This window comes from Oncorhynchus clarkii, chromosome 1 (genome assembly GCF_045791955.1).
Source record: "Oncorhynchus clarkii lewisi isolate Uvic-CL-2024 chromosome 1, UVic_Ocla_1.0, whole genome shotgun sequence".
In the NCBI taxonomy this organism is placed as follows: Eukaryota; Metazoa; Chordata; class Actinopteri; order Salmoniformes; family Salmonidae; genus Oncorhynchus; species Oncorhynchus clarkii.
In genome coordinates, this window is record NC_092147.1 from 61,514,622 (window position 1) to 61,529,282 (window position 14,661).

A 14,661-nucleotide genomic window follows, 5' to 3' on the forward strand; every position below is an offset into this window, starting at 1 on the left:
AAATGTTTGTAAGGTTAGGCCCATCTACACTCGGTGGCCAGTTGATTAAGTACACCACCCCATTCACGAAAATGGTTAGCTTCTTCAGACAGCGAGTCACGTGGCAGTGGCCAAAAACAAATACAAATAAACCTTACGGAACAGTGGGGACTGCGAAGCAACACAAATAGACACACTATACACACATGCATGTTGTGTTATAGATATGTGGTATAGAGTAGGGGCCTGAGGGAACACAGTTAATATGTTGTGAAATCTGTTATGAATGTATTGTAATGTTTTTTAAATGTATAACTGCCTTAATTTTGCTGGACCCCATGAAGAGTAGCTGCTGCCTTGGGATCCATAATAAATACAAATACCCCAGTTCATATTGAATGTAAAAGCACAATCTAATTTAAAACAGCATTTCCATTAGTGTTTCACATTGGGTTTAGTGATATTGTAGTAGACCAGCCATTATGGTAAACTTCAGATTTTAGCTGGTTTACCGCTGGTAATTGCACATGGACATTGCACATGCAAAATAAATGTGCATCTTGTTATCAGACTCAGGACTGGAGCATACCCAGGTCTGGGCGGCGGCCCTGGCAATCCCTGACTAGTGTGAAGGGCAAAGCAGTAATACAGGTCAACCACACCTTAATGACACCTTGACACTACAAAATCCCAATCAGTCCCCTGAGTTGTCAATCAACGGCCAAAAAAAGAGAGGTTGCCTGATGATATGGCCATCCTCAGCCAGATTCCTCAGCCAGATACCTCGCGTGACCCCCCCCCCCCCCCCCAGCTCACATCTGATGATGGTCCAGCCCACTGATTCAAACACATGGTTTTAGTTACCAAGATGCATGAAACAATGACTATAGCGTGCAACATATGACTAGCTGAACTACAATACTTGCCACAAGGTAAGAATTAGTAAAGTTATTAACCATGAATCCAAGGTCCACCTAGCTAGCCAACTAACGTTGCAATAGCTAGCTTCGCTACTGGTTAGATAGCTAGCTAACGGTAAACTCAACTCACCTGTCCAAATTCTGTTGCATTACCAATGCGCTCTCTTCCGACATGTGGCCAATAAAAGTAAAACAACAGTACACTCAAACGTGTTGAGTGTATTAATTACATATGCAGGTTAGGTAGCTTGGCCTTGTTGAAAGCGGCGAAGCTTTTTCTGTTGGCACGAAGTCGAAGAGGTTAACGTTAGCTAGCCGGCTAACTTGTCTAACCGAAATGAACTAGCTAAAGCTTGAACTATAACCCAGTTCCTTTGCAGTCATAACTAATGATTTTACAACTCGATGCTTCATCTACGGTTTCAGTTTAATAGTTTGCTAAAAACTCATTTTTAACGCTTTGGCGCGACCGCTTGACTCAATTGACTGGCTCTCTCTATGAGGTAACGCTCGGGAACTCCTGGTGCGTATTACGTCACCAACAATAACAAGCCCGTCAGAGGCTGAGAAATCACAGTTACAGGATGCCTGGGATATGTAGTCCGACCCGAGTTGTACTCCTTCATGTTGCCAAATAAATATCTAATTAATTAATGCTCTAACTTGTGCAGGCGGACCTACCTAAGAGGCACACAGCCTACTTGGGAAGACGAGCATCATGAAGATACACATATGGCTACAGAATACTTCGTATTGCGGTAGGTTGCATTTATTATAGCGCTCTGTAGCGTTATTACGCCACAAGCTTCGGGCAGTGCATATGAGTGCATCTCATTTAATGGCTCAGTTGTATCTTTATTCTTTAAATTTGCTTGGTTAAAATGACTGCAAAATGTTGCAACAGTTTTAGCAGTCGTGGAAGATATTGTGCAAATGTGATCTGGGATACACCCCCCCCCCCTCCCCTAATTACATGGGTCTGTGGTAGGTGGAGAAAATAAGCCTCGTCTAATGTAGCTATTAAAATATCGCCTAGTCAGACTACTCTATTCCAGCTGGCTGATAAGCGTTATTAGATTTCCCATTTGGTTCAGCACTGATTTTTTATTTTACCTTTTAACTTGTCAATACTACCTCAATTTCCTACTTGGAAGACAAACAATGTATTTTATTTCCATGTCTATAGTTGCAGGGGTTTTGTTTGAATTTAGAAAATGCTCAGTTAAATGTTTTGTTCCATGAAATAATCAAACAATGTGTACACTGCCATTTTATCTATTTCAAATATTCTCATTTAATTGAGACAGGTGGGTGTCCACCCCAAAGTGCTGCATGTCATGATACTCACCTGTCTCGATCAGTGAGAGAATTTGAAATAAACAATAGTGGCATACTAATTGCTGGATTACTTAATGGAGCAAAAAAATAGATCTCATTTTTAATGTAGCATTTTCTAAATTTAAATGACACCTCGCAACTAGACATGAACGTTTAGAAGACACTGGTTGTATTCCAAATCAGGAATTGAGGAGGTATTAAACTGGGTGGTTCGAGCCCTGAATGCTGATTGGCTGACACCCGTGGTATATCAGACCATATACCACGTATGACATTTATTTTGTACTGCTCTAATTACATTGGTAACCAGTTTAATAGCAATAAGGCACCTCGGGGGTTTGTGATATGGGCAATATACCACGACTAAGGGCTGTGTCCAGGCACTTTGCGTTGCGTCGTGCATAAGAACAGCCCCTAGCCGTGGTATATTGGCCATATACCACGTCTCCTCGGGCCTTATTTCTTAAACGGCTAATGGAGCATCACATTAGCCATTACTATCCCCAAGTTACATCTAGCTCACGAAAACCTGTGGTAGGTTAGCTTCGCCCACGGCTGTCTATGAACTACAATTCTGACGCTGTGTTTTACTGGTTTTAGAAACGTCAATTATTGCTTGCGAAATGGTTTGAAACGTAGATAAGGGCCTATCTTTCATATCAGCGATGAATAATCTTTCAAATAAAACAGATGCACTTACTGTGGCAGATTTGCACAGTTCCATATGCTGTGTTTTCCTCAAGTCAATGAACTACACTTTCTCCCCACTTACACACAGGTGTTTGTAGCACGCTAGATAGCTACTTAGCACAGGCCGCCTCCTAAACAAGCGCTGTAACATTGAGATATGGCCTTGGGAACACTAACCCTATTTACCGGCTATGAATGGGTTAACGATGATAGTCAATAAAAGTCATATTTAAATGCTAGCCTGATTTAATGCAAAAATGCATGGGTCTACATTCAAAACAAAAGCTGACCAAAACAATCGTATTTTTTTTCGACCAAACTTTGCATTCCGGACAAGTTACACTAATAAACTACATTTCCCTGAAGCCTCCTCATCCATGCGCCGCAGTCGATCAGCTGTTGAAGCAACTGCTGACTACCTCTGCACGAAGGGTAACTCATTTGTCATATCTTAACCCAGACGAGGCAAACAGAAATAGCGTTATTTACAGAGTCCCAAAGGGTGAAAGATAAAGGTAAATTGAGTTTCATGTCAAACAGAAAACCGACACGGGTGTGCATGCTGTTGCGGTGTTTGTTTGGTGATAACGTTACCTGTACAATTGTGGGTCGGATACGAATTTTTAATAGCCCGCTTGTGAATGTATCTAATGTCTGGTATAACCAACGCGAAAGGAAAATACGATTTTTTTGTTTTTATCGAAATTGGTGCATTGTTTTTCTTTTAGGCTGGTTAACTGCACCCGTATTTGGTTACTTGATGACCATGAACATGCAGCGTTTATGCATCGAGGAGAAAACAAGGATAAAGCACTGTACAAAATGCTGTGCAATATTTTACTTTTTACGAGAAGTCTACGTCACACCTGTTAGGAATAGGATATTCAAAAATCCTGAGAATTAAAATGATGTGCTCAACATACATTTGGCTGGCTACTGTGTGGGAGTCGTTTTAGCCTATTCTGAATACTTTCTAAATATCACACTGTGGCTTTATTAGGCCACAGTTATCTCGAATGGAAAATAAACCGTGCAGTATCCTGACTCATTCAAAGGTGCGCTTGCAAGCAGCATGATTTTAATATTAGTACATGTATTACCAGCGATGAGCCTAATTGTGTCTATAATTATGCTAACGGCCGTCCATAATAAACTTTTATAAAGAGTTTATGATAGCCTTAAAATACGAAATTAACAAAATGTAATAAATATTATTTTGATCAATGCAGGCAGGCATGAAAGAAGAGGCGCGACACTGCTCCTCTAGGCTTTTGTGAACATAGATATGCGTATAGGGCTGTCTCTGTTATAGCACCCATTTGCACCCTACTCAGACAATCTGCATATAAAAAAGGTGACAGAAAAATGTACCAAGTTTAATGCAGTAATTGAAGCTGCCTCTTATCGTAATCTTTATAACATTCATGCTTTTAGGGTGAAGCTTGTTAGCCTATGTAGCAAGCTGTTTTGTGAAGTCACTTAAACGTGTAGCTCATGTCTTGGCTACTACTAGGCCAATGCCATACAAAAGTGCATCATCTCTTATGCAGCTATCATTGTCACGGAAACCTAAAACAAAAAAAAGTCAATTTTGCTAAGAAGTGGGTGGGTCAAGGTGGTGTGTCTCTTTAACCTTGAAGGACGCAGCAGCTGTATTTTTTTGCAAATTAATTCAGGGTTGGTTCTAGGGAGAAAAATAAACAGGAACAAGAATCAGTCTCACATTGCAGTTCGGAGTTTCTGGGTAAAGGAAAACAAGACGTTGTGAATATCGGTGTCTCTCCCGCACACATCCGAGTGCTGGCGTCAGAAAGGGTGAAACTATTTCATCTCTTGCTGAAGTGCACTTTATTGTAATACACCAGCAGTATTAGATTTTTTTCTAAATGGGTGATCACTAATTCGCCTCCAGCAGCAGAAAAAGTCCCCACGGAGTTCTCTCTAAAATATCACAACAGCCCAGTAAGGCTAGTCTATGACATTCTCAATGGTAAATAACTTATCTGTTTTCCCCGTTTCAGCTCAGCAAACCATGCAGGATGATTTACTGATGGACAAAAACAAAGCTCAACCTCATCAGCAGCTAGATCCAGCAGTAGACCCTCCCTCCACCCCGACCCCTTCGGATCCCCCTACATTAGATGAGAGCCTGTCGAGTGTGAGCAACCAAGCAGCTTCAGCTCTCAACAAAGAGAAAGTGCAGATGGAGTCTCCGATCCTGCCAGGCTTGAGTTTTCATCAGCCGCAGGAAACCGGTGGCACCCTGTCCCCCTCATTTGGTAGCACTTGGTCTACTGGAACTACGAACACCGTGGACGACAATTTTAATCAAGGAATACCCTCGGTGAACGGAACAATGCTTTTCCAGAACTTCCCCCACCACATAAATCCGGTATTTGGAGGCAATTTCTCACCTCAGCTTGGCTTGGCACAGTCTCAGCATCCACAGCAGCAAGCCCAGCACCAGCCAGCGCAGCAACGGAGATCCCCTGTTAGCCCCAACCACGGTCCCTTTCCACAGAGAAACGCTTACAGTCACCAGTCTCTCATGAATAGCAAGGCTTCTTCACCTGCCTCATCTTCGGGTTGGAATAATCACCAAAATTCCACTTGGAGCACAGCCTCCAATCCATGGAGCGGTCTCCAGGCAGGCAGGGACCTGCGAAGAGCTGTGGGAGTTGGGGTTGGTGTGGGGGTCAGTGTAGGGGTGCCTCCTTCCATGAACCCCATCTCCCCGATGAAAAAGCCCTATTCTAGCAACGTTATAGCACCCCCAAAATTCCCGAGAGCTGGTCTCCTCACCCAGAAATCTTGGATGGAGGACAACGCCTTAAGGATGGACAACAGCAACAATATGCTGCCTTTTCAGGTATGTTTGGCCTAATAATAAGGAAACCTCAATCCAATTTTAAACATTTTCATAATAAACAATATTGGTATGTAAATTAAATGCAAGGGGCACAAGTGTTAGAATATGATGATGATGACTTGTCCACGTCATGAGAGAACTTCTGAAACTGTTGAAGTAGCCTATAGCCATATGTATGCTAATAGGTTGCATTTAAACAATGTTAAAGAAGTGTCATAATGGATTGTTTATTATGTGATTAGGCTATTATGATGTTATGATATTGATTAGTCTATTATGACCTTATAATAAGGTTTCTATGCATAATTTCCTATTTTCCATCGGTGTCAGCACAGAAATAGAATGAATAGAACGGCCCTCCCCATTCAAGTCAGTGATGGCATAAGGGTTGACTGACAGCCATTTTGTGTGTACTCATTGGAGCAAAGCAGGAAGTGTGCCCATCAATCATTTGTGCTGGGATTTGTTGAAGCAACTCAACTGACCTTAAAGAAAAACACATTTAGAATCATTTGAATGAACATTCTGTTACCATGTCAATTATTGCATCACAATACCAGGCACCCATTGCATGTGTACCCATGAGTTTACTTGTCAAATTGCCAGGATTAGAGGTTCCTAGCCCGTTCTATTAATGATATTTCTACGATCATCGTGATTATTGAAGAAAATTATTTAATAATAGCTCTTAAAGGGTGACATTTAGTCTAGTGGGTGGTAGGTCTTCGATACACTGCTCTCATATGATTATACTGTGTATCCAAATGATTACGTAAGTATCCGCTTCGCGATACATTATTAGTCATAATTGCATTGTAACAGTGACGTATGAAACATTGTTGAGAGTCCACCCCCTCTCTTGTTTTACTGTGCAAACGTTTGACTTTGTCACTATAGCCTGATGTGCCATAGACAGTAAGTAGTTCAGTTTATTCAGGCCTAGTTATTTTAAAAAGCTATAGACAAAAATTAAAGAATGCACTAGGCTACAGTCACTTGACAACCAAGTAATGAACAGTGCCGGTTCAGTAAACTGTGATTCTATAGATCTTTTTAAAATATTTTTTATATATATTTTTTTACTTTGAAAGGCTTATCTAAAAAAGGGGAAAGAAAAGGTCCCTTTCTGAGTCATTGACTAAATACTTTTACACTATTTTAAAGGAGAGTACTAGATTTCTGCCAATGTAAGTCATGTTTTCCATGCCTAGTTTTTTTTATTTTTTATTTTACCTTTATTTAACCAGGCAAGTCAGTTAAGAACAAATTCTTATTTTCAATGACGGCCTGGGAACAGTGGGTTAACTGCCTGTTCAGGGGCAGAACGACAGATTTGTACCTTGTCAGCTCGGGGGTTTGAACTCGCAACCTTCCGGTTACTAGTCCAACGCTCTAACCACTAGGCTACCCTGCCGCCCCAGTTTGCCGGGACTGCAGTGGAGATAACCTAGGAGTTATGTGTGCTTTTCGTCAGTGATAGGTGCTGTCTCAGCGCAGCCTTCTCTGATGTCTACAGCTACGTCAGACACACCAATGAAATGCCATCCTATCTGCCCATTTCTATTTTGCCTACCACTGGGCCTGAGACATCTCCTTTTTCAAAAGCAGATACAAAGGCATTGTTTAATGAAGATACAGCGACTTCAGAAACTATTCACAGCCTTTTACTTTTTCCAAATTTTGTTGTTACAAAGTGGGATTATTTGTCATTCATTGTCAGCAAACTACTCAAATGTACAAGTGGAAGAACTATTTTAACCTTTGTAGAAAATGTTTGATAAATTTCACCTGGTTAATATTGCCTGCTAACCTGGATTTCTTTAAGCTAAATATGCAGGTTTAAAAATATATACTTCTGTGTATTGATTTTAAGAAAGGCATAACCATGTTTATGGTTAGGTACACATTGGAGCAAGGACAGTACGCATTGGAGCAAGAACAATATGCACTGCATCGATTATATGCAACGCAGGACACGCTCGATAAACTAGTAATATCATCAACCATGTGTTAACTAGTTAACTAGTGATTATGATTGATTGATTGATTGTTTTTTATAAGATAAGTTTAATGCTAGCTAGCAACTTGCTTACTGCATTCGCGTAACAGGCAGGTTCCTCGTGGAGTGCAATGAGAGGCAGGTGGTTAGAGCGTTGGACTAGTTAACTGTAAGGTTGCAAGATTGAATCCCCCGAGCTGACAAGGTGAAAATCTGTCGTTCTGCCCCTGAACAAGGCAGTTAACCCACTGTTCCTAGGCCGTCATTGAAAATAAGAATGTGTTCTTAACTGACTTGCCTAGTTAAATAAAGGTGTAAAAAAAAAAACCGGACAAATCGGTGTCCAAAAATACCGATTTCCGATTGTTATGAAAACTTGTAATTCCGATTAATCGGTCGACCTCTACTGCTAACAATGCTCACTTTATGTCTGTAATTTCTTTTAAACTCATTGCAGCACAGTTTTCCCTGATGATACTTGTTGTTCTGTGAATAACTTTTGTCTCCCAAATCCTGAACAGCTAGTTACTAAATCATTGCAACTACAATGTCCAAATTAGGACTCACAGACAGCTTTTTGAGAGTGTTTTTCACTGAAAACATATGAATTTGTGATGTACCTTAGGGATTGCTAATTACTGATCCCTGTATCACTCATTTACAGATTCGGTGTCAGAAGAATGTTCACTGTGACTAGCAGGCAATGGTGTCATCTGTCATTAGTTGTCTTGTGTTCTCAAATATTGTCATAAATAGATCTATCTATATTAGTACCAGTCAAAATACACCTACTCATTCAAGGGTTTTTCTTTATTTTTACTATTTTCTACATTGTAGAATAATAAATGAAGACATCAAAACTATGAAATAACAGATGGAATCATGTAGAAAGCAAAAAAAGTGTTAAACAAAATCAGAATATATTTGAGATTCTTCAAAGTAGCCACCCTTTGACAGCTTTGCACACTCATTGCATTCTCTCAACCAGCTCTCATGAGGAATGCTTTTCCAACAGTCTTGAAGGAGTTCCCACATATGCTGAGCACTTGTTGGCTGACTTTCCTTCACTCTTGTGTTCCAACTCTGCCCAAACCATCTCAATTGGGTTGAGGTCATGTGATTGTGGAGGCCAGGTAATCTGATGCAGCTCTCCATCTCAGTCAAATAGCCCTTACACAGTCTGGAGGTAAGCGCAAACCAGATGGCGTGGCATGGTGTATCACTGCAGAATGCTGTGGTATCCATGCTGGTTAAGTGTGCCTTGAATTCTAAATAAATCACTGACAGTGTTTCTGGCAAAGCACCATCACACCGACTCCATGCTACACGGTGGGAACCACCACATGCGGAAATCATCTGTTCACCTACTCTGCGTCTCACAAAGACACGGAGGTTGGAACCAAAAATCTAAAATTTGGACTCACCAGACCAAAGGACAGATTTCCTCTGGTCAAATGCTCATGTTTCTTGCCCCAAGCAAGTCTCTTCTTCTTATTGGGGTCCTTTTAGTCGTGGTTTCTTAGCAACAATTCAACCATGAAGGCCTGATTCACGCAGTCCCCTCTGAACAGTTGACGTTGATGTCTGTTACTCTGAATTCTGTGACTCATTTATTTGGGTCTGAGGTGCATTTAACTCTAATGAAATCCTCTGTAGTAGAGGTAACTCTGGGTCTTCCTTTCCTGTGGCGGTCCTCAGTCAGGTTCATCATACCGCTTGGTTTTTGCGACTGCACTTGAAGCAACTTTCAAAGTTCTTGACCTTTTCTGGGTTGCCTAACCTTCATGTCTTAAAGTAATGATGGACTGTCATTTCTCTTTGCTTATTTGAGCTGTTCTTGCCATAATATGCACTTGGTCTTTTACCAAATAGGGCTATCTTCTGTATACCCATTAAACCCATTAAGAAGGAAAGAAATTCCACAAATGAACTTTTAACAAGGCACACCTGTTAATTTAAATGCATTCCATGTGACTGCCTCATGAAGCTGGTTGACAGAATGCCAAGAGTGTGCAAAGTTCTCATCAAGGCAAAGGGTGGCTACTTTGAAGAATCTCAAATTAAATATATTTAGATTTGTTTAACACTTTTTTGGGGGGCACTACATGCTTCCATACGTGTTATTTTATAGTTTTGATGTCTTCACTATTATTATACAATGTAGAAAATAGTAAAAATTAAAAATCCTTGAATGAGTAGGTGTGTCAACTTTTGACTTGTGCTTATATACTAACCATTCAAAAGTTTGGGGTCACGTAGAAATTTGCTTGTTTTTTTTTGTCCGTAAAATATGATTTCAAATTGATCAGAAATACAGTGTGGACATTGTTAATGTTGTAAATGACTATTGTAACTGGAAACTGTTTTTGAAATGTTTTAAAATTGAATTTATGCATTGGCGTACAGAGATCCATTATCAGCAACCATCACTCCTGTGTTCCAATGGCACGTTGTGTTAGCTAATCCAAGTTTACCATTTTAAAAGGCTAATTGATCATAAGAAAACCCTTTTGCAATTAAATTAGCACAGCTGAAAACTGCACATGAATTACTTAAAAATCATACAATGTGATTATCTGGATTTTTGTTTTAGATTCCGTCTCTCACAGTTGAAGTGTACCTATGATAAAAATTACAGACCTCTACATGCTTTGTAAGTAGGAAAACCTGCAAAATCGTCAGTGTATCAAATACTTGTTCTCCCCACTGTATATGCGCAACATTGAAAAATGTAAAATATTTTGCTGAGTTAGTTCATATAAGGAAGTCAGTCAATTGAAATAAATGCAATAGGCCCTAATCTATGGATTTCACATGACTATGTATCTCCACCCACTGGGTAGCCAGGCCCAGCCATTAAGAATTTGTTTTTTCCCACAAAGGGCTTTCATTACAGACAGAAATGGTCCTCAGCAGTGGCCTTTTATTGTCCACAGCACTAGGTGCATCTGTGTTATGATCATGCTGTTTAATCAGCTTCTTGATATGCCACACCTATCATGTGGATTGATTATCTTGACTGAGGATAAAATGCTCACTAACAGGGATGTAAACATGTGTGCACAACATTTTAGAGGTTTTTGTGCATATTGAAAATTCCTGCAATCTTTTATTTCAGCTCATGAAACATGGAACCAGAACTTTACATGTTGCATTTTATATTTTTGTTCAGTATAATACATATCTCCACTATAGGCTACTGTGAACATGCTCCAACCTCAAATGGGTGAATCCGCTCTCGTACTCACTGAGTGGGCAGTATTTGTTCATTCACTCAAAAGGAAGAACCACGGGGAAGGTAGTGTGAGCCAAAATGTGAAACTGTTGCAGGGATCAACGTGCCAATGGAACCTGGTGAAATTCAAGCCTGATTGAAACATATTGAGTAGATGAAGATAACTATTGTCTGTTATTCTCTTTTTAACCCCTCTCCCTTTGCTACTATTTATCTCACTTTTTATTTCATTTAGTGAGCCTCTAATCTTTTTGCTCTCTATTTAGCTAGCTCGTGGAGGTAGTTATGACAAAGACAAGGTCAAGGGGGCACATGTCAGAGGCTGAGTGCCCTGGTTGCTAAAGTGAAATTCAGGCAAAGGAGAAATCAAACCAAGCACAAACTGTTGGAGAAGAGTGGTTTAAAGTCACTTCAGAGTATCACCAGTGTCATATTCTTTAGGGCACACTAGCAAAGCATTTTATGCCAAAATTGTGGAAAACTTATTCTCGTGGACCATAAATCAAAATCAGTATGTAGGACCATGTTAGATATCTTCTTAGCTTGAGAAAAGTTAATGGATTGGTTAAGAGATGGCTGAGTTATTGATAAATCATGAAATCAGATTTTACATGTCCATTTAAATCCTTTGTAAATCCACTTCACAATGGTCTATCAACTCTAAACATTTTATGGTTATCAAATACATTACCATTACAATGTTAAGTTTGGGATTGATATCTTAAAAATAAGGAAACTATTAACAATTCACTTTTTGGACAATGTAACGCTAATTCTTAAAATAATCATAAAAAATCGTCTTCCAATGGACTTAGTCAGATTCACTCAAAATGTAATCTTTGAACTCATCACAATAATCCTTAAAGAGTTTGATAATATAACGTTATTGCAGTCAAAGATGGCCACACTATACCAGTAGATCAGGGGTCTCCAACCTTTTCTAGCATGAGAGTTACTTAAACATTTTTATAACATTTTTTTCTAATAGCTTTCAAATAAGCACGTTCTTCTCCTCTCCTCTGCAACACTTTCTCCTTCATGCTATGTAAAATAATGGTTAACTTCTTATGGCGGAACCCTCGACAACATTCCGCTGAAAAGGCAGCATTTTTAAGAAATATCTAACTTTCACACATCAACAAGTGCAATACACCAAATTAAAGAAACTTCTTGTTAATCTACACATCGTGTCCGATTTCAAAAAAGCTTTACAGCGAAAGCACAACATATGATTATGTTAGGTCAGAGCCAAGTCACAAAAACACACACACACATTTTTCCAGCCAAAGATAGGAGTCACAAAAAGCAGAAATATAGATCAAATTAATCACTAACCTTTGATCTTCATCACTAACCTTTGATCTTCATCAGATGGCACTCATATGACATTGTTACACAATACATGTTTTGTTTGATAAAGTGCATATTTATATCCAAAAATCTGTTTACATTGGCGCAGTAATGTTTTGCTTCCAAAACATCCGGTGATTTTTGCAGAGAGCCACATCAATTTACAGAAATATTCATAATAAACATTGATAAAAGATACAACTATTATACATGGAACTAGATAAACTTCTCCTTAATGCAACCACGGTGTCAGATTTTAAACATTCTTTACAGAAAAAGCAAACCATGCAATAATCTGAGTACGGCGCTCAGACGACAAAACAAGCCAAAGAGATATCCGCCATTTTGGAGTCAACATTAGTCAGAAATGGCCTCCCGGGTGGCGCAGTGGTCTAGGGCACTGCATCGCAGTGCTAGCTGTGCCACTAGAGACTCTGGGTTCGCGCCAATTGTCCGTGGGGCGACGCACAATTGGCCTAGTGTCGTCCGGGTTAGGGAGGCTTTGGCCGGTTGGGATATCCTTGTCTCATCGCGCAATAGCTACTCCTGTGGCGTGCCGGGCGCAGTGTACGCTAACCAGGTCGCCAGGTGCACGGTGTTTCCTCCGGCACATTGGTGCGGCTGGCTTCCAGGTTGGATGCGCGCTGTGTTAAGAAGCAGTGCGGCTTGGTTGGGTTGTGTTTCGGGAGGACGCATGGCTTTCGACCTTTGTCTCTCCCGAGCCCGTACGGGAGTTGTAGCGATGAGACAAGATATTAACTACTAACAATTGGATACCACGAAATTGGGGAGAAAAGGGGGTTAAAAAAATAAATTTAAAAAAACAGTCAGAAATAGCATTATTAATATTCACTTACCTTTTGATGATCTTCATCAGAATGCACTCCCAGTAATCCCAGTTCCACAATAAATGTTTGATTTGTTAGATAAAGTTAATCATTTATGTCCAAATTCCTCCTTGTTGTTAGCTCGTTCAGCCCAGTAATCCAACTTCATGACGCGCGATCACTAGGTGCAGACAAAAAGTCCAAAAGTTCCGTTACAGTCCGTAGAAACATGTCAAACCATGTATAGAATCAATCTTTTAGGATGTTTTTAACAAATCTTCAATAATGTTCCAACCGGAGTATTCCTTTGTCTTCAGAAATGCAATGGAACGCGAGCTAACTCTCATGTGAACGAGCGTCACGAGCTTGTGGCACTCTGCCAGACCACAGAGCCCTTATGAGCCCCTCCTTTACAGTAGAAGCCTCAAACAAGGTTCTAAAGACTGTTGACATCTAGTGGAAGTCTTAGGAAGTGCAATTTGACCCCATAGACACTGTTTTCAATAGGCCAAGCATTGAAAAACTACAAACCTCAGATTGCCCACTTCCTGGATGGATTTTTCTCAGGTTGTCGCCTGCCATATCTGTTACACAGACATCATTCAAACAGTTTTAGAAACTTCAGAGTGATTTCTATCCAAATAATAATATGCATATATTAGCAACTGGGACTGAGTAGCAGGCAGTTTACTCTTGGCACGCTTTTCATCCAAACATGAAAATGCTGCCCCCTATCCCAAACAGGTTAATAAACAACCTTTAGGGGAGTCCTATAAAATCTCTGATTTTGTTTCTCCCAAAATCAGTTTTCTGTTTTTATTTTTCTGGGCCCCAAAAAAATGTCACACTCAAATGTACAATTGTTCATAGAGAAACAACGGAATTGGATGTTCTGAGTCTATGTTGATGCTTAAATCACATCAGAATAAAAACATTTTTAGGTCTTGAAGATAAATAACAAATGTAGATTTTTGTTGTGTATTAATTCCCCTTGAATTGCGCATCTGGCCCATTTTATATGCATCTACGAGTAGGCTTGGGCGGTATCCAGTTTTCATACCAACCTTGTGCCATACCGGGATATTTGGTAATACCGGCACTGAGCACAAGGGGTGCATATTGTATTTAGAAGATTAGCAATGCTAACAAGTTCATGTCATATCCCATAGAGAATGCTAACTAAATGCTAATGATCGCATTGCTAACATTTTATATACGGTCTCTGACCTAATGTATTTGCAGCTCAAAGGTATACAAGTAACTCAAATTATTTTTACAGTGTGCTGCACACATAAAATGCATATTAGACTGCAAGGCTCTTGATCCTGGAGGGGATTCTCTGCTGTTACCAAGTGAAACTTGATTTTGGAAGAAGCTAACCACTTTAGCTAAATTAGCAAACCAAATGCACAACCTTTTGTATTTTTTTGGTCAGTTAACTTAATAGTTGTAAG

General features: G+C 39.9%; 1 protein-coding gene and 1 pseudogene across 3 annotated transcripts in view; one reads left to right on the forward strand and one right to left on the reverse strand.

Moving 5' to 3' along the window:
* LOC139410100 (E3 ubiquitin-protein ligase MARCHF5) overlaps positions 1–5,436 on the reverse strand; it is a 52,538-nt gene extending 47,102 nt beyond the window's left edge. The window contains exon 1 of one of the 3 annotated variants that reach the window (XM_071155553.1): positions 5,342–5,436. In XM_071155553.1, the coding sequence (XP_071011654.1) occupies positions 5,342–5,370 (29 nt within the window). In that variant the 5' untranslated portion in view covers positions 5,371–5,436. Of the gene's footprint in view, positions 1–1,029; positions 1,429–5,341 lie in introns of those variants that run through there. The other 2 variants (XM_071155547.1, XM_071155559.1) reach the window with 2 other exon arrangements.
* LOC139410090 (cytoplasmic polyadenylation element-binding protein 3-like) overlaps positions 1,482–14,661 on the forward strand; it is a 65,385-nt pseudogene continuing 52,205 nt past the window's right edge.